Here is a 26,030-nt window from a genome sequence, read left to right on the forward strand (position 1 = left end):
TGAACAGAGACCTATGAAAATTCCTAATCAGTAACTGCCTTACAGTTCTTTGAAGTAGCTACCTTCTTATCTGTGCATGTTGTAATGCACACATCTCATTGTGGCATCTTCTCAGCCTTTTCTTTTAAAGCAATGCCTGAAGCACACCATTGTTTTCTGTAGTGTAGGCTTATGAAAGTTACATTAATATTTCCTATTATTTTCATATCATTTGTCTTCAAAAGATCATCTATTTTTAGACCATTAATTAGTCTCTAAACAGATGGCACAACAACTAAAAAATATGTTTTCAAAATCAGAGACTTTAGTATAAAGTTAGAACCCCAAACTTTTTAACACCCATCTTATTAAAATGTATTGCAGCCAGAATTTAGTTATAATAAAAAAATTAAAATATCTACTGAAGGCAGCGGGGGGAATAGGTTATTGAGAAAAACATTTAAAATTGCCACCTATTTTTTTTTAATGGAACTTGGACAGTAAAAGTGGCAGGTCTTAGAGAAAGGGGATATTCTGACTCCCCAAAACAAAGCACTTGAGCACAGAGCTAGACAGCTCAGAGCTAATTTTGGAACTCCGCAGTTAATGCAAAATTTTTCAAAAGGGGTGTCTGGAAAAAAAAATTTAAGTTTGCATTCTTTCATTTAAACTCAGTTCATAAAATTTCCCTACTAAACATCATCATAATTGTGGAGCAGTGTCTTCCTGTCACTCATGCTATGCAAAGTCATCTTTGATGCCCTTTGTTGCCCTCATCCTTGCATCTTCTAAGTTACTAGATTCTGTCAATATTCTCTTCAAAGTATTGAAGTATCTTTCCTTTACTAGCTTCTCTGTAACTTTTCTGTAACTGTTCTCATCCTTTCTTACCCACCTTCCAGCTGGTCTCCTGCCTTCAGTCCTCTTCTGTCACTCTTGCTAATCTACATTCTATTCCTGGATGTTAATTTGCTTTTAAAACGGATGTAATCATACATTAAAACATTCCCAGTTTAGAGACCCTGGGCTCCCTACAGCCTGCAGGGTAAAATTGAAACTCAGTGTCCGTAGGTCCTTTATGCTCTGATCCTGGCCTACCTTCCCAGGTGTGTTTCCCTCTACTCTCTGTATATCTCCTGGATTTGGGTGAGGCTGACAGCTCTTTTTTCTCTAACATAACTTTCTTTCTTACCTCCTTTTACTTTTCTCTGTCCACCCTATATCATTCTGATCTTTTCTGTCTTTTGGGTCATTTCACCTCTTTCATTAACTTTTTACCATGTGATTCCCCCCCCCCCTTGAACTCCTATTACATTATGCTTATTTCTCCCATGATGTTCTTATCTGTGTTACAATTATTTGTGTACCTGTCTTCTGTTTTCTTGAACTAATCATGTCTGTCTTATATCTCCTAACACATAGCAAGGTGCATGACAAATGTTTTATTCTTGAGTCTTGACGTGTATTGACTAGTGAAGCATTAGTATGTGATTGTAATCGCTAATGATAGAGCCTGTGATATAATGACTTATAATAAATATATATGTGGTCATTTGACCAAAATATATTTCTCAGACATACTTGGTCTTCATCCACTGTTCTGAAAATGCTTCCGAGACATAAAGGTGAAATGGGTGTCTTAATAAAGGTGATTTTGGGGCCACACCTGAGTGTGAGCCTAGTTGCCAGGAGGACCAACCATATAATTAGAGGGTTGGGGCTTTCAGCCATGCCCCCCCACACCCCCCGCAATAGGGGAAGGCAGAGCTGGAAGCTGAATCAGCCAATGGCTAATGACCTCATCAGTCATGCCTATTCAAAGAAGCCTCCATAAAAACCCAAAAGGACAGGGGTTGGAGAGCTTCCATGTTGGTGAACACGTGGCGGTGTGGAGGGAATGGTACACCTGTAAAGGGCATGGAAGTGCCATGCCTTTTCCCCATGCCTTGCCCCATGTACATTTTCATCTGGCTATTGATTCATATACTTTATCCTATCCTTTTACAAACTGGTAAAGGTAAGTGTTTCCCTGAGTTCTATGAACTGCTGTAGCAAATTAATCTGGTCTAGGAGGAGGCTGGAACTTCTACAATCTGTAGCTGTTGGTCAGAAGCATGGGTAACTGTGTGGGGCTTGTGACTGGTGTCTGAAGTGGGGTGGGGGGGTAGGGAGCAGTCTTGAAGGACTAACCCTTAACCTATGGTATCTGATACTGTCTCTGGGTAGATAGTGTCAGAATTTAGTTGAATTGTAAGACACTGAGATGATGTCAGGTGCATTGAGTGGATACATGGGGAAGCCTCCCATCTCCACGTGATGGCAGTTGGGTCCGGGAACCTAAAAGAGAGCCCTAGTGTCAGTTTATAGATGGATGTGGGTGAAGGGACCAAGAAGAAAGATTCCAGTGGCTTGGACCTGTTTCTTTACTGGATATAAGGAAACATCACAGCTGTGTTGCTCTTCTTCTTTAGATCTGGGCACCAAACAAACTTGCTGGATGCCAAGGTATTATCTATATGCAGATTCCAACAGATGTGATTTAGGCTACTACAGACACATCCATTCAGTTTAGTTTGATCTGAGTTTATCCACCCTGTCTAAGGCCTTACAATATTCAAAGGAGATAGGAATTAGTGATAACATAGTTCCTCTCTCAGAGGACTAGAGTAGGTTTGGCTTGAACAGCTGCTTCCAAATCCCGGTTAGCAGAAAAACACAATGATATTTTATATTTTTCAGTGACGTGTGGGTCCTTGGAGATAAAAATGTTAATTTCAGCAAATGTGTCAATTTTACTTATGGAAAATGTGTCAGAACACTGTACCATTGGCAAAAATAGCTTCTTGAAGGCACTGGGTGCCTGGACTTAGGGTAAAAATAAAAACAAAAACATGTTTACTTTTAAATGGTGGTACAATATGCTATGCTTTACAATCAGGACTTTTTCAGTGAGCTTATTTATCAGGATAATTTCCTGCATGACCCAAATGATAAACATCTCTGCCAAGTTTTTATAAACCCCTATTGATTTTTCACCTGCCTCTTTCTTTTCAAGCAATTCACTAATATGAGAAGACTTGTTTAACAGCATTTTGTTATGCATCTTAATCCAGTTTTGAGGAGAATTTGTTTTTGGCTGCTATCCAATTCCAAGGGAACAAAAATTAAGGTAGGTGACTGAGTAGCTGGTTGGCAGCTGGGTTTTAGAACAGCTTTGTTCTTAATTTGGTTTGCTTCAATTACACATTACTCTGATTTCTTCCAGTCAAACCACAAAAATAAGGTTTTTCTAAATATTGTGAGAGTAAGGGGAAAATTATAAAAATATAAAATAGGATGAATTTGTGGGTATGGAATCACATTACACTATTGAAAACAGATGTTGCCTTTGTATTACTACACAAAAATGCAAAAATAGCATCGCCATGGTACTACATGTATTAGTTTTTACTGAGGTTGAAATCACTTTATCTGAAAAGTAACAAGTACAATGAAAGCTTGATATGACACCGGTCATTCTTAAGGTGCCTCCAATACTAACATGAGGTCCTCTGTAGATCTGAAAACATGGGTTACCAACAATACCGACAAAGTTTGTGCCTTGGTTTAATCAGCTAAGCTGACAATTGATTTCTAACTTTCATCCTTATCCATCCTATGACATCTGTATTGAATTTTTAAATTCTTGAAGCATTGTATAAGGAATGTTGTATAGATGCAAGCTATTACAGATTTTAGAAAATCAGAGTGTCTTTCATAGAAAATGTGTATATTGAGAGTTTTTGGTGCAAGTGACAGAAACTATATTCTTTTTTTTTTTTTTTTTTTTTTAAATTTTTTTAACGTTTATTTATTTTTGAGACAGAGAGAGACAGAGCATGAACGGGGGAGGGTCAGAGAGAGGGAGACACAGAATCTGAAACAGGCTCCAGGCTCTGAGCTGTCAGCACAGAGCCCGATGCGGGGCTCGAACTCATGGACCGTGAGATCATGACCTGAGCCGAAGTCGGCCGCCTAACCGACTGAGCCACCCAGGCGCCCCCAGAAACTATATTCTTAAGCAGAGTAGAAATTTATGGCTCACATAACTTAAGTTCAGAGGTAGATCTGACTTTAGATATGCGTGAATTCTCAGCAGGGCTCTGACTCTACCTTTTGACTCTGCTTCTCTCTGTGTTGGCTTCCTTCTCTCCACCTGGTGATAGACAGAGTTGGCTACTGGTACCTTGTCGACATCATCTGTAGAGACCTGATATACCAGAGAGAGAGCATCTTTCTCCTGCAGTTTGGCAAAAACCCCAAGGAGGACTCTGATTTGTCCTGGTCTGGGTCTTGTGCTGTTCATTCTTAGAACAGTCGCTAAGAGTGGGTGGGGACAGTGATGGCAGATGGGGACTCTGAGCAGACCTGGATCTTCCCTCCTCACCAGGATTACATGAGCCAAGAAAAATCATGGGAAGAGGGAGGGCTGGTCCCCTAAAGGAAAGAACAATGGGCAGTAAAGCCCTTCAGTGTACTTATTACACCCTTTACATTTAAGCACCTTATATTATTCAGTACTTTGGAGGTGGCTAATTTCATTTATTGCCTGAATTCTACAAGACTTTATATATATATATATAATATGTATTTAGTTTTTCTGTTTAAAATGTTTTTTCTTTAGGGGCACTGGAGTGGCTCAGTCGGTTAAGCTTCTGACTTCTGCTCAGGTCATGATCTCATGGTTTGTCAGGAGCCTGCTTCAGGTTCTCTGTCTGTCTCCCTTTCTCTCTGTCCCTTCCCCGCTTGCACACACACACACTCTCTCAAAATAAACAGTTTTGGGGCCCCTGGGTGGCTCAGTGAGTTAACTGTCTGACTTTGGCTCAGGTCATGATCTCCTGCTTTGTGGGTTTGAGCCCCGCGTCGGGCTCTGTGCTGACAGCTCAGAGCCTGAAGCCTGCTTCAGATTCTGTGTTTCTCTCTCTCTCTGCCCCTCCTCTACTCACACTCTGTCTCTCAAAAAAAAAAAAAAAAAAAAAAAAAAAAAATTTTTAAAGCCACATTTTAAAAAAATGTTTTTTCTTTACGTGTAAATTTTTTGTTTAAAAAACAAATTATAGGGGCCTCTGGGTGGCTCCGTTAGTTAAGTGTTGTACTCTTGGTTTTGGCTCAGGTCCTGATCTCACGGTTTGTGGGATCGAGCCCCACATCGGGCTCTGTGTTGACAGTGCACGCGGAGCTTACTTGGGATTCTCTGCCTTCCCCTGTTCATTCTCTCTCTTCCAGAATACATTAAAAAATTGTAGATTCTGAATTAAAGAACTCTGCATTAGTGAATTCAATCTGTTGCACAGCTTGATAATTAATAGTAATAATGGCTCACATTTATTGAGCACTTGTGTTCTAGAGATTGTAAGGGTTATATATGTAATATTTAATCTTCAACCCAACTCTAACATGATAGGTATTATTACTACTCCTATTTTCCAAGTAAGGAAATTGAGGCTCTGAGAAATTGTCCAACGCCACACACAGTGGGTGTATCCAAGATTCCACCTTAGGCAGTATCAGAGCTCATGCACTTAACACATGTGCCATATTGCTGCCTAAGTCCATGTTACAGCGTCTTTGTCTACCATTTGCATTGCTCTTCCCATATTTTTGCTTCCATTTTCTTCTTACGTGCATAATGTAATCCACGCTGCCATCGTCTGCAAGGCTGCAAGACTGAACCTCTGCCTACCTCTTCTGCATCATCCACCACTGTTCCTGCTCACTCATTCCTTGCTGTTCCTCAGATGTGAACCCTAAATTCATTCGGACCTCAGGAACTTAACAAATTCTGTTCCCTCTGCCTGGGCTGCCCTTTCCTCAGATTATTGTCTAGCTTGATCTCTTTTTATTCAAGTCTCTGTGCAGTGTTCCCTGCTCCCTGCATCACTTTATAAGCCCTGTCTTACATTTTTCTTTTTTTTTTTTAATGTTTATTTAGTTATGTTTATTTTTGAGAGACAGAGCATGAGAGGGGGAGGGGCAGAGAGCGAGAGGGAGACATAGACTCCGAAGCAGGCTCCAGGTTCTGAGCTGTCAGCGCAGAGTCCGATGCGGGGCTTGAACCCACAAACCTGAGCTGAAGTTGGACGCTTAACCAACTGAGCCACCCTAGGCACCCCCTGTTGTATTTTTCTTGATAGCATTTACCACTCTTGGAATTATCTACTTGTTTGTTCTAGTTTTTACCAGTCTCCCTTTCCACTAGAATGCAAACCCCACGAGGGTGAGGATTTTGTCTGTTTTGTTCACGATGGCCCCCTGGTATCTAGTGTAGTGCCAGGCACCCACAGTGCTCTGTATTTATTAAAGGAATACATTTAGTTTCTCCCAAGAATCTGTGAAATAAGGCAGAAAATATGTCCTTTTTATAGTCAAAATCTTTCAGAAAGATGAAATAAACACCGCGAAATACATTGGCTAATAAGTGGTTGGGACTGAAGTGAGATTTACTGAAATCTCTCTCTCCCTTCTTACTCTGAGGTCTGGAGCATTTTTCACTGTAGCACCGTGGTCTGCCTGACGTCATCTGTTTTTCTCCTCTTTGCCTTCAGAGTAGTTACAAAACAGTTCTGAAATTATTGTCTGCCTCACTCAGCACAGTAACCAAACCACAGCTAAATTGACTATACTTCGAGAATTTGTAAGCTGTGCTAACTTTTGCTGTTTTCTTGACATGGTTTGTCTATGGCTAAAATCAAAATATTTATAAGCCTGTGTTTTGTTTTTTTTCCTCCATCTCCCATTATGCATGTGGTCAGAAATATTTAGCTAAACCCCAAATTTTGATTAATTTGAATTCATTTATTAATTCAATGTTTTAAATCCCAGCTCCTGTGTTTATTTATGTAAGTCACTTAATCTTTCTGGGCCTCAAAAAAAAGTATCTGGGCCTCAGTTTCCTCATTTAGTAAATAATGGTAGTAATAGTATCTACTTCATGAGGCTGTTCCAGTGAATAAATGAGATAATCTAAAGTGCCTGACAGGGGCGCCTGGGTGGCTCAGTCAGTTAAGTGTCCGACTTCGGCTCAGGTCATGATCTCACGGTCCATGAGTTCGAGCCCTGCGTCAGGCTCTGTGCTGACAGCTCAGAGCCTGGAGCCTGCTTAGGATTCTGTGTCTCCCTCTCTCTGACCCTCCCCTGTTCATGCTCTGTCTCTCCCTGTCTCAAAAATAAATAAAAACGTTAAAAAAAAAAATTAAAGTTCCTGACACATGGTAGTAGCCAATAAACATTAATTATGAACTGTATTGCTATGTTCTGCACACTCACTGATGTGAGAATACAATAACGAGCAAGCCAGATTTGCACCCATTTTCCTTAGAACTCAGTCTAAAAGGGACACAGTTAAATGAACACAACCTCTGTCAACTACTGTAAGCAAGGGAGAGCGTATCAACCTTGGAAATATCCTTCACCTCTCTCACATCCCACATCCAGTCCGTCAGCAATACATGTCAGCTCTACCTTAACATCCAGAATTTGACCCCACTCTCCACCTTTGCTGCTGGCAGTCTGGCCTAGGCCTTGATGAATCTCACCTGTATTACTCTAACAGTTTCCTACTTGGTCTCCCTGCATCCACCCCAGAGTGATCCTGTTAAAACTTAAGTCAGGTCATGTTACTTGTAGGCAGAATAACGCCGCCCCCTCCAAAAGATGTTCATGGCCTAATCCCTGGAACCTATCAATATGCTACCAAAGGACTTCGTAGATGTGATTAAGGCCCTCGAGATGCAGAGAATATTCTGGATTATTCAGGTGGGCCCAACCGAAATCACGCGAAGCCTTAAAAGTGGCTGTGGTCAGAGGCAGATGTGACTACAGAAAAATGGCCACAGGAATGTACACTGCTGGCTTTGAAGACGGAGAGGGTCTCTGGAAGCTTGAAAACACAAAGAAACGTTCTCCCCCGGAGCCTCCAGAAGACACACAGCCCTGCCAACCCCTCGAATTTATCCCAGTGAGACCTGTGTCTAACTCCTGACCTCAAGAACTGTGAGGCAATCCATTTGTGTTGTTTTAAGCCACTAAATTTATGGTTTGTTACAGCAGGAATAGAAAACATATTACTCTTCTGCTCAGAACCTTCCAGTGGCTCACTCACACTGGGTAACAGACAGTGACCTGCAAGGCCCCAACCCATCTGGCCCCCTACCTCTCCGACTCACTTTCTTCTAACCTCACTCTGTTTCAGCCACACTGGCCTCCTTACTCTTCCTGAACCCTCCACACACTCAGAGCACTTGCACTGGTTGTTCTCTTTCTATGGACTATTCCTCTCCCAGAAAGCCACACAGCTGTGTCTTACTTTGCTCTCTGCTGAGAGGTGACCTCTTCAGTGAGCCCTTCCTATTCTCCCAATATAAAACAGGCACATGCCCCTTGCCCTGTGCACTCCCTAGCCACTCTACTCTGCTTTATTTTTCCCATTAACACTATCACCGCCTGACATGTTATGCAGTCATCTCTTATCTCCTCCCCTCTCCCCCTTTTGGAAAACATGAGCTTATGAGGGCAAGGACTTGGTCACTTTTGCTACTACATCTCCTTGCATGGAGTAAGTGCTGAGTACTTATCAAATGAATGGATGAACAAGAGGGAGAGCAGGGACGGAGGGAAACCGAGTACTGTGGGAACACAGACGGGACATCTGAGGTAGTGCATAGGAATGAGGAAGGCCTAAAGGGAAGCTCAAATGCAGGAGGTGACTCATTTTAGGCATAGGGAACAGCATGTGAGAGGTCCTATCACTGGTCAGGAGGCCGAACACACAGGGGTAGCATGATGAGGCTTGGAAAGCATTTTAAGCAGTTGGATGCACTGTTATCTGCCAAGGGGAGAGAGGCCCAGTGGCCAAGAGTGCTGACTCTGGAACTGGACTGCTGCGCAGGTTCAAATCCTAACCCTGCCTCTGATTAGCTGTGGGTCTTTGTGCTGGTTACTCATCATTGTTGTAAGACGAGTCTGAGAATAACCCGACCTTCTAGAGCTATTGTGAAGAAGAAATGAGTGAAACGTGTAAAATGTTTAGAAGAGGACCTGGGATGTTGTAAGCATGGTTTGAGTGTCAGCTCTTATTATTAGTGGCAACCAGGGGCCACTGAGAAGTTTTATGCAAAGGATTAACATGGTAGAACTTAACATTGTAAAAGCTTTGCTGTGGCGATGTATGTATAAACGGAGAATGATGGGCAGGGAAAATAATTGCTTTCTGAAAAGAGCTTTACATGAAATATAAGATCTTTTGGGGGCACTTGGATGGCTCAGTGTTGAGCGTCCGACTCTTGATTTTAGCTCAGGTCATGATCCCAGAGTTGTGGGATCAAGCACCATGTCAGGCTCCACACTAAGCATGGAGCCAGCTTGAGATTCTCTCTCTTTCTCCCTCTGCCCCTCTCCCCCACTTATGTGCTGTCTCTCTTAAAAAAAAAAATTAAAAAAGTATATATTTTAAAATTATGAGACCTTTTGAATTGATAGTAGTGATTAATTTTCAGAAAATTTTACTATATAATTAAAAGTGAGTTAAGTGGTTCAGTATGATAGCACAAGGAGTTTTTGCTTATATGTGTGGTACTTTTCAAATTACAGGTTGTGACTCTTTAGTGGGTCTCAGACCAATTTAGTGGGGCAAAAATAACTTCAACAAAACAACATAGTATTTGGAAAGGGTACCACTGTATCATGACATTCCTGTTTTAATTACATATGTGCATATATTAACCTTCTATATGTAGATGTTACACTCACTGGTTACCAGGTAATGTACTTCTGACCATGGGTCCTGGCTTCAGAAATTTGAGACACATTGCTTTTGGAGGCCTGTTTTAATCTTGTTCTGTAAGCTACCTATGACATCCTGGGGGAGTCCTTTCCAGGATCTTCGTGGTTCTTATGGCTTTGTAAAATTAGTCTAGATGTAGGAAATCCTCTCTTTTGGGTGTGTGGCCAAATATCATGCTGTGACCTAGAGTGAGTTAAAAGGCAAAACCCAACCACTCCTTGAGGACAGTCTCAAGGAAGCAGTTGGCAAAGCATAAGCCGTAGCAGAACAGCTGCGGGAGGCTGATTCCAGATCCCAAAGTACCTTGTGTTTCCAAGTTAGGGAGTGGGAGGAAGCACGGGGAGGTGTGAATTGCCTATCTCCATAGTGCCACCCACCTCTGCTGCCTTCCAGAGTCACTTCCACAAGCTGCTGACAGCTCAGTGACAGTGCCCCTGCCCACCCCTGGCCCCTTTCACTGCCAATTATGGAATCAGCTGAGGGGAACAGTGAAGGTTGGTGTGCCCATCAGGAGATTGGTGGCCCCTGGATGCTGATGGTCACCTCTGTGGAATTTTGCCAGAAGTTACCTGGTGGGTCAGCTGCTTCATGGTGGAGGGGAGGGTTGACCTAGCTAATTATAGGTATGTAGCACTTTACCCAACGCCAGTGGTGCTACACACTGTTTTGTCAGTGATGGCATGGCACTGGCACTAACCCACCTATTAGTTTAGCTCTAACAAATCTGCTAATTGTCTGAGAGGTAAGAAAGCTGGGAATTGCAACTGTGAGGAGTTGGGTAGTGGTGGCTGGGATCAGAGGATCTGGACAATTTCTTCTCTTTGAACGTAGCTATGTTGTGGCCAATCATGTAGAAATCACAGTACATTGAACAGCATTACACTTTGAGGCACCGAGTCCCCGTGATTGGGGGTGGGGAGTGTTTAATCTCTTGTACTCCTAGACTCTGCCTCTTCTTTAACAGTTTATTCCTTGTTCTGGCGATTTTTTACTAAATTGAAACATCATTTTTCCTCTTGTATTCTCAGATCACACAAATCTGGTGTTTTGAATGTGTAGTTTGGGATTTGTAGCATTTTGGCAAGCATTTGTTTTGGTGCAAAAGGCTATTAGTAATGCCAACATTACAACATTTTAAAAATGAATACTTCAACTATATTCAAATAAAAATATAAAAATGAATACTTCTCTCTGGTGAAACTAAACCTCTTTTTAAAAAGACTTTTTTGGGGCGGCTTGGTGGCTCAGTGGATTGAGCGTTGACTCTTGATTTCTGCTCAGGTCGTGATCTCGCGGTCATGAGATTGAGCCCCACATTGGGCTCTCTACTAAAAGCGCAGATCCTGCTTGGGCTTCTCTCTCTCCTTCCTCTCTCTGCCCCTCCCCTGCTCGTGAGCTCTTGCACTCTCTCTCTCAAAATAAATAAAACACTTTAAAAATTTAAAAAAACAAACAAATCTTTTTGAAATCATAATTGTAATGTAGATTCGCACCATGATTTAGGATAGTATGTTCAAAGGAACTAACAAATGTAAAATTTGTCCTCTCCCTTTCCAACCCTTTTTTTTTTTTTTTTTTTTTTTTTTTTTAACAAGAAGCCACTTTGTCCTTAGAAGAGATTCAGGAATGAGGCATCTATAAACCATGTTTGGCAGATAGTTTGGTATAGGTAGCCTCTTAGCTTCTCTATTAAGGGACCTATTCAGCTCCATTTGTACTACTGATAAAACCTGAAGAAATGTGTTAAATTTCAGCCATGGAAGTCAAGAGCTTGGTTTATCTATCAGTACCAGTTTTATCACACGAAGGAAGAAGACATTTATTTCTATTGTCTAAGACTTCCCCTAGCACCTCCACCTAGAATCTAGAGGCAGTTAAAGGGAAAAGAAAGATATTCAGAAGAAAAGCAGGTAAGGGTTCATGCTGAAGGTTGTGAGTGGACTTTGGCAATTAAGGAGAGAAGCATTGAAGTCCACGACTTGAGTGTCCCTGGCTTTAGCGGCAGCAGGAGGGAGACCTACTCCTCACTGCATACCTGTTTGTACCATGAGCAAGTGTTTAAAAGTATTTAAATCATTAACAATAGCAACAAAACTAAAGTCCACTAATACGTGGATTTAGCCTTCCTTTTCATGTCTTCTTAAAAAATAATAAAAGCAAATAGGGTATGTGTTTTGATGCCCACCAAAAGGAAGTACCAAAATATCCCGTGATAATACCACATCCTCGTGTGTAAGCACTTTTCAAAGCCGTAGATTCAGCATTTGAGAGAGGTTTCAGTGGAAGTGCACATTAGTTGGCTCACAGGTAATAGGAATATTGTCTAATGTATAAATTCCTCTTGGAACTCAGGAAAGTGTCTTTCTTGACATACTGGTTTGAATTCTTTCTTTAGCTAACTAGAACAACATAACGGTGCCTTTCATTTTTAGTCTTGTCAAAACAAAACAAAAAAAAGCCTAGTTTTTCTGGCATAACTTTTTACTCTTTCCCTGTATCGTGTTCATTTTTCTAAACTTTCATTTTAACTGCCTTATTATTTAATATATTTTAAATTCAAGAAACATGCAGGATATAAATAATTTTTAAAAAGTAAATAGATAAAATTTGAAATTCTTCAGGATCCACCGTTCTTGGAGTAATGGGTCTGAAAAAATTTTTTTCTGATTATAAAAGTAACATAAGGGGTACCTGCCTGGCTGGCTCAGTTGGTAGAGTGTGCGACTCTTGATCTTGGGGTTGTGAGTTTGAGCCCCACGTTGAGTGTAGAGATTACTTAAAATCTTTTTTTTTTAATTAATATAAATATCTACAACAAAAAGAGAGACTACATAAAGTAATGAAGCAAAACAAATAATCATTGCTAACACTGGATTTATTTATTTTTCTAAGAATAACTTACATGGTATTCTACTATATGGATATATTGTGATTTATTTAACCGATATATTAGTAAAAACTTAGGATATATCTTTTTTTCCCTCTAGGGAAAAAAACTGCACTGCAGCAAAGATGCATATGTGTGTATGTCCTGTCCTTTTCAGATAAGTTGAAAAGTACACCTACTTAGCATTTTGATACATCCTGCCGAACTGTCCAGAAAAGTTATGTGCTCCTACTAACAGCTTATGAGAAGCTCTGACTTCACAGTCTCCCTGATATTTACTTAATTTTTCCTCCTTACACATGTTTCCTGTTTCCTTTTTGAAAGCAGTTTATCTTCCCATGAGCCAGAGCTTTCAGAACTTGTAGCATCACTGGCCATGCTTCTTTTGAAGAATAGGCATTTCCTTCTGTGTTGTTTGTGGCAGAGGGAGAGCTGTGGGACTAGAATCTGCCTGCCTCCTCCTGCAATAAGGAAAGTGCCTATCTCATAAACGCATGTGGGTGTTAGTCACTTCTTTAATATTGAATACTAATTGAGCTCCAACTATCTGCCAGGCCCTGTGCCACATGATAGAATATAGTGGTGGGCAAAACAGCCTTGGCTCTCAGGAAGTTTACGTTCCAATGGACTGTCTCCTATGGCATTCTTTTCTATCTTTACCATCTGAGGGGAGGAAAAGTATATTTTTCAAACTTTCACGTGTTTGATTTCTGAATTCAATATTTTTTTGCCCATTTGTATTTCTTCTACTTTTTAATATGACCATTCTTGGTCTCTTCTTTTTCTTTCTGATTAGTCAGGGTTAACTGCATTAATCCTCTGCCATTGTGGCAGATACCAGTGCCCCTCTTTGTCTTTGCTGATTGGGCCCTGACTTAGTTCAGGTGCTGGATGACCATGGTTGATTGGAGCTGGACCTGGTGCCTGGGTGTTTAGGAGACACAGGAAACAGTATGCTGAGCTCCAGCTAGGGCACTGAATCCCAACGTGATCTTTTAAGTACACAGATTACTCGCTCGCTGGGCCTCTGTTTCCTCACCTGTAAAATAAAGGGGCTGGACAAGACAAAGTTTTTAGAATCCTTCTAAGTCATGCAGTCTATGATGTTATGGATTTAAGAGAACGGAAGAAAACCCAACAACATGTATTAAATGTTAATGCAATCAACTATGCTAGACAGTGAATATACATAGAATAAGATAAAGGATCCATGGGCTAGTAAGGGACGTAGATGTGCAAACAAACAAAAAATAATCTATTAGCATGGACTTTTCAGTGCATAGCACTGGGAAAATGAGCTATCAATATATATTTTTAAAGGTAGCTATCTTGGGATGCCTGAGTGGCTCAGTTGGTTGACCATCTGACTTCGGCTCAGGTCATGATCTCTCACAGTTTGAGAGTTCAAGCCCCATATTGGGCTCACTGCTCTTGGTGCAGAGCCTGCTTCGGATCCTCTGTCCCCTTCTCTCTGCCCCACTCCTGCTCATGCTTGCTCTCTCAAAATAGATTTAATAAAATAAAGGTAGCTATCTTGCACCATTCACAAATATTGAGTCCACATGGGATCAAAGATTTATATGAAAGGAACAAAATTTTTGAAGATCATATAAAATAATGTCTTCTACAAGAAGCACAAATCATAAAAAGATTTAGCTACATTAAAAATAATAACTTCGGGGCGCCTGGGTGGCTCAGTCGGGTAAGCATCCGACTTCAGCTGAGGTCACGATCTCTCGGTTTGTGAGTTCGAGCCCCGCATCGGGCTCTGTGCTGACAGCTCAGAGCCTGGAGCCTGCTTCAGATTCTGTGTCTCCCCATCTCTCGGCCCCTCCCCTGCTCATGCTCTGTCTCTCTCTGTCTCTCAATAATAAACATTAAAAGAAAAATTTTAAAAATAATAATTTCTATTTATTCAGAGTCACCATAGAAAAAGAAAAGCACCCATAACTGAGAGAAGATAGTTGCAACACATATACTTGACAAAAGATTGATACAAAGATGTTCTGCAAGTAGAGAAAAAAATAACTAATAAGAACTGGGCAAAAGACATGAATAAACATTTTACAGAAGTGGCAACCTGACTGACCAACAAGCATGTAAAAAGATGTTCAACCTCATTAATAATCAGGGATATATATATATATATATATATATATATATATATATGTAAATTATAAATTCAATGCGATGATTTTTATACCATCAGATGGGCAAGAATGAAAACATTTGACAGCACCAAATAGTAGTGATAGGAGTAATGGAAGTGTGTGCTGGGTGGAGGTAATACAAGGTGGTTTCACACTTGGCAAGGAAGCTGCCTCCATCTTATAAAGTTGAAGATATGTATACTCCATGGCTCAGCAATTCCACTCCTAGGTGTATGCCCTAGAGATACTCTTGTGAGTGTGTACGTATCTGTGTGTGTATTCCTGGTATCCCTTCCTCTTGTTATAAGGACACGAGTCATATTGGATTAGGGCCCCAAACTTATGGACAAGAAGGCTCACAGCAGACAAGAAGGCTCACAGCAGCATTGTTTCTGAAGACAACTGTAAACAACTTAAATGTTCACAGGAGAATGGAGAAACAGTATTTTCATATAGCAGTGAAAATGAGTGACCTAGAACGATCTAGAACTACAGACATCAATATGGGTAAATTTCATAAACATGATTTTGAGCTAAAAAAAGAAAAAAGTTACAGGAGAATATATGTATAATTAAAAATTATACAAAAGTAAAAAAATATGTTATTTAGGGATACAAATCAAAACAGAACAAAAAGTAAGGGAGTAACAGGTACAAAATTCAAGAAGTTGTGGTCTGGGCCCCTTTAGCCTAAATCCACCTTTTCACCTCAAACCCTTGGCTTGTTAGATGTAAGAAATGTTATGTTTTAAATGTTGAAAACATTATATATTTCAATTTCAATTCAATCTATATTTAGTGAGCCCCTACTACATTGCTAGTCTCTGTGCCAGATCCCGGAGTTACAAAATGAACAGCAGCGAGCATTTATTGAGATTCAGTTATGAAGGCTGTGCATCAGAATCATCTGTGGGACGTGTGCCCAGCACCCCCTCTGGAAAATATGATTTAGTAAGTAAGGCCCACGGATCTATATTAAAACAAACACAGAGAAACTCTCTAGGGGATTCTGTTATACAGCCAGGAGGAAAAATGCTGCGTCAGGCATCATTAGGCACTGTGAGGTGGATCTTATAGAATCCTTAAATCACCCCAACAAACATGGATCATTCTCTGGGGCTCATAATCTGTTGGAGATATACATGTACACAAGTAATCACGGGGGTTTGAAGAAGGAAAAGACCACTTTGGGAGAGAAATACATCAATTTCTTCAACCTTTATCAGATCCTTAAGTGCCAGCCATGGGGGTTCTAGAGCTACAAAGATGAAGATAATGCCGCTATGCAGAAGCTCCAGGTGTGAAGAGAATATGGGTATAAAAATCTCAAATTACAATACTGAACTCTATTCTAGTAGTTATCTACAACAGATGATGAATAGCCAGAGCACAAAGGAGAAGTCCTGTCACTGTGAGGAGGGAGTACCTGAGGAGATTCCAGTTAGCCAAGTTTTAAATAATAGAAGCTCCCCAGGCACGCACCAAGGTGGGGCTGAGAAAGCAGCACATTGAAGTGGCTGAGAGAATTCCTTTGTGGATGGATGAACCCATTTGGAGTGGACAGACGGGCAGCAAAGAAAATAGGGAAGTTTGGTAGGTGCTAGATACTGAAGGAAACTTATGTATAAAATAAAGAAATTTGGAATTTATCCTACAGATCTGTGGTTTTCAAATCATATATTTCTCAGTAGAGCTATAAGCACCCCTTGGAGTCTCCCAGTGAGTCATCTGGGTGGGGAGTGAAGTCAGGCGGGCAGGGCTCTGCATCTCCCATCCATTTCAACCACACCAGCTCCACTATTATCCATTAATGGTGAGCACGGGTGAAAGACTTTTTCTTTCTTTCTTTTTTTAAATTAATTTTTATTTTTTAATTTAGAAAGACTTTTTCTTTTAAACAAAAGTTTCCATGATTAAGGAAACTTTACAGACGAAAGCTTTAGGCAATGATAAACTGGTGAAGGATTACAAGCAGAAGAGCGCTGTGTGTTTCCAAGGTGAAAAGAGTTGTGAACACTGTCAAGTGCTAAAGTGATGTCAGGAAAAACAAGTACTGAAAAGTGTCCTTTGCTTTGTCAGTTGGAAAGTGACCCATTGAAAACAGTTGATGGGGGTGGGCAGGGAGTGGAAAAGAGAATGCAGTGCCTAGCAGAATGGATAGGAGGAGAAAATGGGGAGACCGTGCGCTTAAGAGTATTAGATAGAAGGCAATGGAGGGGTGCCTGGGTGGCTCAGTTGGTTAAGTATCCAACTGTTGATTTTGTCTCAGGTCATGATCTCACAGTTCGTGGATTTGAAGCCCGCATCAGGGAGATGCGTGGAACCTGCTTGGGATTCTCTCTCTCCCTCTCTTTCTGCCTTTCCCCCATACTTGTTCTCTCTCTCTCTCAAAATAAATAAACATTAAAAAAAAAAAAAAAGCAATGGAGGGAGATTTGGCTATAGCTAAAGGGGAATTTGTCCAGTTCACATGTCTCCCTTTTTTGCTAACTGATCCCCTACACATGGTCATAGGAGTGGGCTTCTGGAAGCCATGTTTGTACATACTGCCCTCTTGCTGTAGTTGATTCGCCCTTGATGGGAGTGCATCATTCAAGCTAGGCCAATATTTCCCCAAGAAATTTATAATTTGGGGGGCGCCTGGGTGGCTCAGTTGGTTAGGCCTCCGACTTTGGCTCAGGTCATGATCTTGCAGTTTGTGAGCTCGAGCCCTGCATCGGGCTCTGTACTGTCAGTGTGGAACTTGCTTCAGATCCTCTGTCTCCCTCTCTCTGCCTCTCTCTCTCTCTCTTAAAATATAAACATAAAAAAAAGAAATTTATAATTTGGGTAATGAGAGAAAACCCTTTCTCTTCAGTTGGTTGATCTTGAGATCTGGGCCCAGACAATCAGATGAAATAAGCTATCGGTGTACAGAAGAGCAAGCCATGTGTGGAAAGGATGGAAGAGAAAGAGCATCCAGACTTTATAGGTTCTGGTTCCAAATCCCTCTCAAGGTCCATGGAGAGCCTATCATCTGGGCTTGGGGTAAAACCATCCTATCTTATCATGAACTCTTTATTTTTGCCCTACTCAGATAATCTCTCTCTCTCTCTGTCTCTCTGTCTCTCTGTCTCTCTCTCACACACACACATACACACCCTTCCTGATACAGAGGGTGTATGCTTTTTTCTTCAAAGAGAAAAGAAAGGTCATTTGAGAGAGAGGTTGAGGATGCAGAGAAAAGATGATAGAGCCATTCTCAGAGAAGAATGGAAGGGATAAGTTTGGGAGCACAAGGAAGAAGTGTGCTTTCCTTTGAGGTAGGTGGGTAAGAAGTAAAGAAGATGAGAATGTGGGGGAGTACGTGGGTCAGGGCTAGGAAGAGTGTTCCCACCGAATGATTCCTACTTCCTGTGGGAAGAGTCAAAATTATCTACAGTTTATGAGGGGGGTGGGCCACAGCTTGGATGGCAAGGTTAGGAGTAGTCATTGTGCCAGTGGGCCAGGGATCTGGCCACAGGTAAATAATACAAAAACAGTCGGAAAGCCTAAGCGGGTAGTGTCCAGGTCTTGCATCACTGAATGCAGTAAAGTAGTCTCAGCCCCAAAAGCCTTTCGCCTCTTGCCTGCCCAGCCCCCTTTATTATTTTTTTTAATTTTAAATTTATTTATTTAAATTCAAGTTAGTTAATACAGTGTAGTATTGGTTTCATGAGTAGAACCCAGTGATTCTGCCCAACCTCCTTTAAAACACAAATCAGATCACATCACACTCCCTGGCTTACAATTTTTCCAATGGCTCCTATATACATATAATGTATATATGCATATATGTTCATTTATTTTTGAGAGAGAGAGAGAGCACAAGTGGGGGAGGGCAGAGAGAGGGAGAGAGAAGATCTGAAGCAGGCTCCACACTGACAGCAGAGAGCCTGATGAGGGGCTCAGACTCACGAATGTGAGATCATGACCTGAGCCAAAGTCAGTAGCTTACCTGACTAAGCCACCTAGATGCCCCTGTATACATAAAGTTTATTAGTTTGTTTATTTTGAGATTGAGAGAGCGTGTGCATGAGAGTGGATGTGAGAACAAGGGAGGGGCAGAGAGAGACAGAAAGAGAGAGTCCCAAGCAGGCTTCTAGCTGTCAGCACAGAGCCCTATGGCGCAGGGCTTGATCCCACGAATAGTGAGTTCTTCATAACCTGAGAGGAAATCCAGAGTCAGATGCTTAAGCAACTGAATCACCCAGGCACCCTTTTAAAAATTTTCTTCTTCTTCTTCTTCCTCTTCTTCTTCTTCTTCTTCTTCTTCTTCTTCTTCTTCTTCTTCTTCTTCTTCTTCTTCTTCTTCTTTCTCCTTCTCCTTCTCCTCCTCCTTCTTTTCCTTCTTCTTTCTCCTTCTCCTTCTTTCTTTCTTTTTTTTTTGCTTTAAGATATAAATGGTCTCTAGTATTGCTCAGCAACTAGGAGGGGGAAACATGAAGGAAATGTTTGGATTGATCCAGTGCTGGGTGTGTGACAGTGTCAGGGAGGACCTGGGAAGAGGTTCAGGGGCACTGTAAATGGAGTTGTTGACGTGGTAGTGGGAAGGCAATACAGGTGAATGCCAACAGCCTAGGAGATAAGAAGCGTCCTGGGGTGGGGTTGGGAGTGTGAAGTGAATGTATGGGAGTGAGACAGCAGGAGACATTTGAGGTCAAGCTTGTGTAAGGAATGTTCTGGGTGAGACAAGGTTTAAGGTGGGAACATTTAAGGACTGTCTTAAGTCACATATTTTGAGGCAAAGAGATAAACTTTCTTCTGTGAATAGTACCACCTCCCACCAGTCACTCTAACTTGAAATTGGAATCACCCTAAGAGTTTAGTATTTTTTTTTCCTCCCTCACATTTAGTTTAGCATCAGATCCTTTTGATTTTGTTTCCTAAACATCTTTTGATTGTAAAGACCTTGGTTGAAAATCTCTGAACTGCTAACAGTGTTTTGGCTCAGTCCTGATAGCCCCGCCCCCTTGACGCACTCTCCTTTACAATTCAAATTGATTCTCATCACTCCAGGCTTAAATTCTTCCAAAGTTTCCCATTGCCTTAAGATCAGAATTCCTTGGGGTGGCAGACAAAATCCTTTGTATCGGTCACTGTTTACCTGGTCACTGTTTACCTCTGCTTTCCTCATGCAGTTTCCTGTGACTTAAAGGTCCTTGGAAAACCTTACCTTCTCTTGGATCTTACTTTTTTAAGATTTCTTATGTCCGCAAGATAGGAGAACCCTTATTTCCTTTTCTGGAAGAAATGACTGTCAGAGTAGGAGTAGCTTTCTGAGCTCTAGAGGGGAAACACTGTTTATTTCACCAGTAAACTTCAGAGCCTGCCAGGGTGTCTGGCCAGCATACGTGCTTAATGGATATTATTTTTAAAGTTTATTTATTTATTGAGAGAGAAAGGGGAGGGGAGGGAGATGAGAGAGAGAACACGAACCAGTGGGGGAGGGGCAGAGGGAGAGAGGGACAGAGGATCTAAAGCTAGTTCTGTGTTGACAGCAGAGAGCCAACACGGGGCTTGAACTGATGAACTGTGAGGTCATGACCTGAGCCAAAGTCAGACACTTAACCAACTGAACCACTCAGGCGCCCCTATGGATGTTATTAAATGAAGAAAGAAAGAATGAATGTTGAAATCACCTTAGCTGGTGGCAGGAGTTGGGGTGGCAGACTGAGTCAGAGGCCAAGCATGAGAGCTTACTAGCTGTGTTATATGGGACCAAATCACTAATACCTTCGCTTAGGGAGATTGCCTTGTCTACTGGGCAGCTGTCCTGCAGCTACCATTCTGACCCCCATTCCTGTACAAATGATTAAATTGGGTAATCCTACCCTCCTATCTGCCAGCTGGGGACCTGTGTGACTTGTGATGAAAAGATGAGCTGGGTTGATCTGATTTTCTCCTGGGATGTGGGCATTAGGAAACAGATAAAGTGATAAGCTCCAGGAGCATAGGTTGAAAGGATACATCAAGAATTGTCAAAAAATATGTAGGAGTTGCAGAGTGGCCCTGAAACTTATTTCTGTGACCTGTGCAATGTTTTCTAATATTTTGAAAGTGTGGCCAACATTTGAAAATTGGGGAAGTTTCACATTAAAATCTGGCTATTTGGCTTCTCTTACCACATCTGAAGGCCTGATATGGCAAAAACAGACTGGAGCTGAGCAGTACACAACGCACTATCTTCCCTCTTCACCATGGGTGCCATCCCCCTATACTGCTTACACCGGCAAATTTCATTCACTTATATCACGTGCTCGGCCCCTGTAACTATCTGACAACCAACTTGTTGAAGGAAACTGTAGCAATGAGGGATTATATGCAAGCCAGGCCCATAGGGAACAGAACCCACGAAGAGAGAACTACTTGGTAGGAGTTGGGCAGCAGGTGAGAAGAGAGAGAGAGGATATAGCCACCAAGAGAGGGAAACCAGTTTCCAGAGATGTCTGGGTTCATGGGCTTCCCAGTTTCAGTACCTGCCCATAGTTACCCTCATCATAACTCCCTGTTCTTAAGATAATCTGCAATGCAATTAGCCAGGAGAAGGCAGGAAGTTAGTGGGAAATTGGTAGAGAACAGCAATGAGGACAGTAAGATAGCGGTGTACCTAGATGACATTAGCCCCAAACAAGAAATTCTGGTATGAACGTGGAATGTAAATTCTAAGTTGTCAAGAGTTAGATCCTTGTTGACTGTGTATCCTGGCCTGGGAGGATTGGGGAAGGTGTAGTGAACAACTTCTGCTCAAGAGGACGTTATAGTTAAAATTATCCTCAGAGGAAATCAAAAGCATCCTGGGAAGGGCTATGGGGATACAGGGTTCCAGAGACTTTGGAAGAAGGAATTAGGAAGTCTGGGGAGAAGAAATTTCTGAGAGATTTAAGGCTCGATCATTAATATTTATTACTAATTTTCACTGCGTGCTGACAAGAGAGGACTGTATTCAGCAAACTGAGAAAACTTCCTGAAAGAGGTGGCATTGGAGCTGCAAATTTTATTGTTATTATTAATGTTTATTTATTTATTTTTGAGAGAGAGACAGACAGAGACCTACAGAAACTGAAGCAGGTTCCAGGTTCCCAGCTGCCAGCACAGAGCCCTATTCGAGGGTGGAGGATCCAACCCAGGAATCCTGGCACGGGACCCACTAGGCCACCCAGCCGTCCCCTCCCCTCCCTTCCCCCTTTTTTTAAATTTAAGTAGGCTTCATGCCCAGTGTGGAGCCTGACTTGGGGCTTGAAGTCATGACTCAGATCAAGACCTGAAATGAGGTCAAGAGTTGGACGCCTAACCAACTGTGCTACCCAGGCGCCCCTGCATCTGTAACATGAAATGGATGAAAAGGAAATGTTTCACAGAGCTGCACCTGTAAAGGTCAAATTCTAAAGGGGAGAGTGGGCAGTTCGTAGTTAGTCTGGTGACAGGGGGCCTGTGTTTAGCTTGAGTCACCCAGCTAGTTATTTCTATACCTTGGGGCCTTGGTTTTCATTATTTTAAGTTAAGAATCATAGTATTATGTTACTTCTAAGACTTACTTCCCACCCTAACCCACTTTTAATATTTCTTAATTTAGGATATATTCTACAACTGACAACCCCAAATGCTTGCTTTGCCACAGGGCAGAAAAAAATTTTTGACAGTGTTATCACTAACTGGGTGTACATAAATTTAGCTGTCTACAGAAGGGAAATGTTAATTTTTGATAATTAGCTTAGTAATTTTCATTGATGGTGCCATGCAGCTTTTTTAATTTGAATCCCAAAGTGTCACTTAGGCCTCTTCCAAAAGGTTACATTGCATTGAAGCATTGAAACAGTAAGTTATTATATATACAGATTAGTTGCCATGCATCAGGAATACAGTTAAATGTAGAAATGGCCACCTCTCTTTCTAAATTTGACACAGAAGTTACAAATCTAGAAGAGGTTGGTTTGACCAACTGAAGTGTCTGAGGACACTGAACATTTAACTGTCATTAGTTTCCAGTTATCAAAAGAAGCTGTGTAGATTCCAGGGATTTGCAATTCAATTTAAAAAAGAGACCAAGTTACCATATGATTTCACTCATGTGGAATTTAAGAAACAAAACAAACAAGCAAAGGGAAAAAAATAAGAGAGACAAATTAAGAAACAGATTCTTAATTATACAGAACTGATCATGGTGGGGGGGGGGATGGGTGAAATAGATGGGATTAAGGAATGCACTTGTCCTGATGACCACAGGGTGATGTATAGAAGTTTTGAATTACTGTATTGAATACCTGAAACTAATATAACACTGTATGTTAACTAACTAGAATTAACATAAAAAAATAAAGTAAAAAAGAAACCACGTTTATAACCAAAGAAGAAACATACACAGTGCTTGTATATTATTTCTAAAGGTGCTAAGGAGATCAAGATACAACCATGGGTTACGTAAAACATCATGCCATCACGCTACACTTAGCCAGATGGTCAAAATGGTTATATAAGGCTTCAGGCAGTGGAAGTGAGAGGGCTTACATTTAAACTTTGATTAAGGCACCGAAGAAGAAAGTGGTACAATTATGATAATAGCCAACATTTACTGAATGGTTACTATGTGGCACTGTATTTTGTCTTTAGAGTTCTTATTTCAGCTTCAGGGCAACTCTATCAGATCAGTGGTGTTACCTTCATTTGGCAGTATAAGAAGGACAGGAGATAAATCCAGGAAGTTTGCCTCCAGACTCTCACTCACAGCCACTATGTTGTTACAACATTTATGTTGCATTAAAAATTTTTTTTAAATGTTTATTTATTTTTTTTGAGGGGGGGGCAGAGAGATAAGGGGACAGAATCCCAAGCAGGCTCTGCGCTGTCAGCACAGAGCACAAGGTGGAGCTGGAACCCAGGAACCCTGAAATCATGACCTGAGCCGAAGTTGGACACTCAACCCACTGAACCACCCAGGTGTCTCTTTTTGTTGCATTTTCATGGATACACTTATATTTTTAGGTTGGGTTACATTTAAATATAATGTATCCTTTTTTTCCCCAGTCAATGGCATTTTAAAATCAGAAATACCTGCCTGGTTGGATCAGGCGATGCATATCTTGCACGGCTCCAAATCAATCGTGGATCGGTGGGCAGGTGTTGCAAGTTGGAGGAAGTGAGCCTGATTTTCAGAACCCTATCATCTTTGAACTGGTGAAAGCTACTGAGAGAAAAGTGTCAGTAAGGAGAAATGTGTTCAGCGGTTTTGAAAGCTTTCCTCCATACGAAAGGACCTACTTCTACCTGTCGGAATCCTTCTGAACCTTTCGATGCTCACCCCAAATGCCAGCTCCTTCAGGAAGTAGTCTCTTAGTTATATGAGAAGATATACGTGGGAGATATTTCCAAGTTATTACAAGGTGAAGTTAGTTAGTGAAAGACGGATTTTATCATTAAAGCCACCCTCGCTCCTCTCCTGACCTCAGTTTCCCTAAACGTAAAGAAAGTGGTGGCTTAGCCTATCTCTTCCTTCGGTAATTCTACTCCCAGCCTCTACAGATTTCTGCCTAAGCTGCCTTGAAAAGCAACTCTCCTTCCTCAGACCTGCAGGCGGCGGCTCCTCCGCATTGGCAGCTCAGCAGGGCGGGGCTGAGAAGCCGGAGAAGAGGCGGAGGCTTCGAGGGAAGCGCGGAGCGCAGCCACGTGACTTCCTTCCCAAGGAGCCTCAGCCGCTGGCCTCCCAGCAACCGGTGCGTCCCGCCTAACGACTCCTGCGCCTCCCGGTTGGCCCTCGGGGACGCTTGTGGCAAGGAGGCACCCACGGTCGCGCTGTTCATTGGCTCGAGCTGCCGTCGCTCAGGTGTGTTGCCGGAGCGCCCGCAGGCGGTGCTTCCGGAAGCCCCTCCCATTGGCCGCCGGCTTCGTGGCTGGCTGGCGGAGGCTGTCACTCCCGGGCGGTTTCCCTGTGGCCGCCGCTCAGCTGGGGGCGGGAGGAAGAGGGGCCGGACTGGGGCCTGACGAGCCGCCGCTGCCGCCACCGTCTTCGCGGCTGCTATGACCAGCGGACGAGGCGCCCTCCGCAGCTCCGCGCAGCGCTAGTCGCGGCCGTGCGCCCGCCGTAGCTGTCTGTCCCCAGCGCAGCCGCTCCCGCGGCTCCCTCGGCTCTTCTCGCGCCGCCTGCGAGGCGAGGCGGAGGCAGGATGAAGATGACGGTGGATTTCGAAGAGTGTCTGAAGGACTCGCCCCGCTTCAGGTAACCGGCGAGGCCGCCCAGCGGCCGTCACCCCGGAGCTGCCTCCCCCGGGGGTGGGGGCGTGAAAGCAGGCCCGCTGAGCGCGCCGAGGGCCCTGCAGTCCGCGCCTTCCGACGAGGCCAGCGGCCGTTGTCGCAGCTCGGACCCGGCGAGGGCACTGCAGCCCCAACTGACCCTTGCTGAGGGCTGAGGCTGGGCCGGGAGGGGGACGTCGCCCCCTCGTCCCGCTTCCTCACCCTCTGCCCCGGGGAGGAGCGCCCAGACGCCGGGAGCACCGTCCGCTTCGAGGAACCAGGGTGCAGCCGCGTCCCCGGAGACTCGTGCCCTTTGCGGGCGCGCGCTCTCGTCCCCTTCCTCTTGCTGCTCTTTTCCCCTTCCTTCCGCTCCTTCGTTTCCACTCCCACCCCACCCCCTCTTTGAGGAGCTTGCAGTGCACCCTCTTGCAGTTCACTTAGTTCCTCTTTGCGCTTTTCCGCTCCCCCTTACCCCGGGGAGGAAGGAGTGGGGCGAACTGGGACTGCTGCTGCTTGCGTGTCCCCTGCCAGGGGGACGCTCCGGGAGGCGCTGGCGGTGGATTTGCACCGGAGCTGGGGGCGGGAGGGCTTTGACCAACCCGCATTCTATGCACCCTGACGCGAGACGGTCTGCTTTTCTTTCCACTTGAGCTCTCCCCGCTGTCGAGAGGTACTGGGCTGAGGGCTGAGGACTAAGAGAAACAGTGCATTTCTGTTTTGAGAACGGAAGTAGGAGGGCCCTGAAGATTGCATGTGTGTTCCTCTTCCAGCAGCGTCCGTCCGGGAGGGCCCCGGATCACACTCGGATGCTCCCAGTGGATCTGTCACGTAAACCGACGTGGTGGCACTCCGATTCACATGGGCTGGCCTGCTTCCCATGTGAGAGGCGGCAGTCCCGAGGGCGTCCAGAGTACTTGTTCTTGACGTTCCGGGCATCCTAGGACAC

The 26,030-nt window shown here is 43.0% G+C and overlaps 1 protein-coding gene across 3 annotated transcripts in view; it reads left to right on the forward strand.

Annotated features, from left to right (window-relative positions):
• The first annotated feature begins 24,774 nt into the window (after positions 1 to 24,774).
• The window catches only part of ACAP2 (ArfGAP with coiled-coil, ankyrin repeat and PH domains 2), a 155,515-nt gene continuing 154,259 nt past the window's right edge, over positions 24,775 to 26,030 (forward strand). For 2 of the 3 annotated variants that reach the window (XM_042955585.1, XM_042955587.1), the window contains exon 1: positions 24,775 to 25,070. In XM_042955585.1, coding sequence (XP_042811519.1) covers positions 25,018 to 25,070 — 53 coding nt within the window. In that variant the 5' untranslated portion in view covers positions 24,775 to 25,017. The remainder of the gene's footprint in view (positions 25,071 to 26,030) is intronic. The other variant, XM_042955584.1, reaches the window with a different exon arrangement.

The sequence above is a fragment of the Panthera leo genome, chromosome C2 (assembly GCF_018350215.1).
Source record: "Panthera leo isolate Ple1 chromosome C2, P.leo_Ple1_pat1.1, whole genome shotgun sequence".
NCBI lineage: Eukaryota > Metazoa > Chordata > Mammalia > Carnivora > Felidae > Panthera > Panthera leo.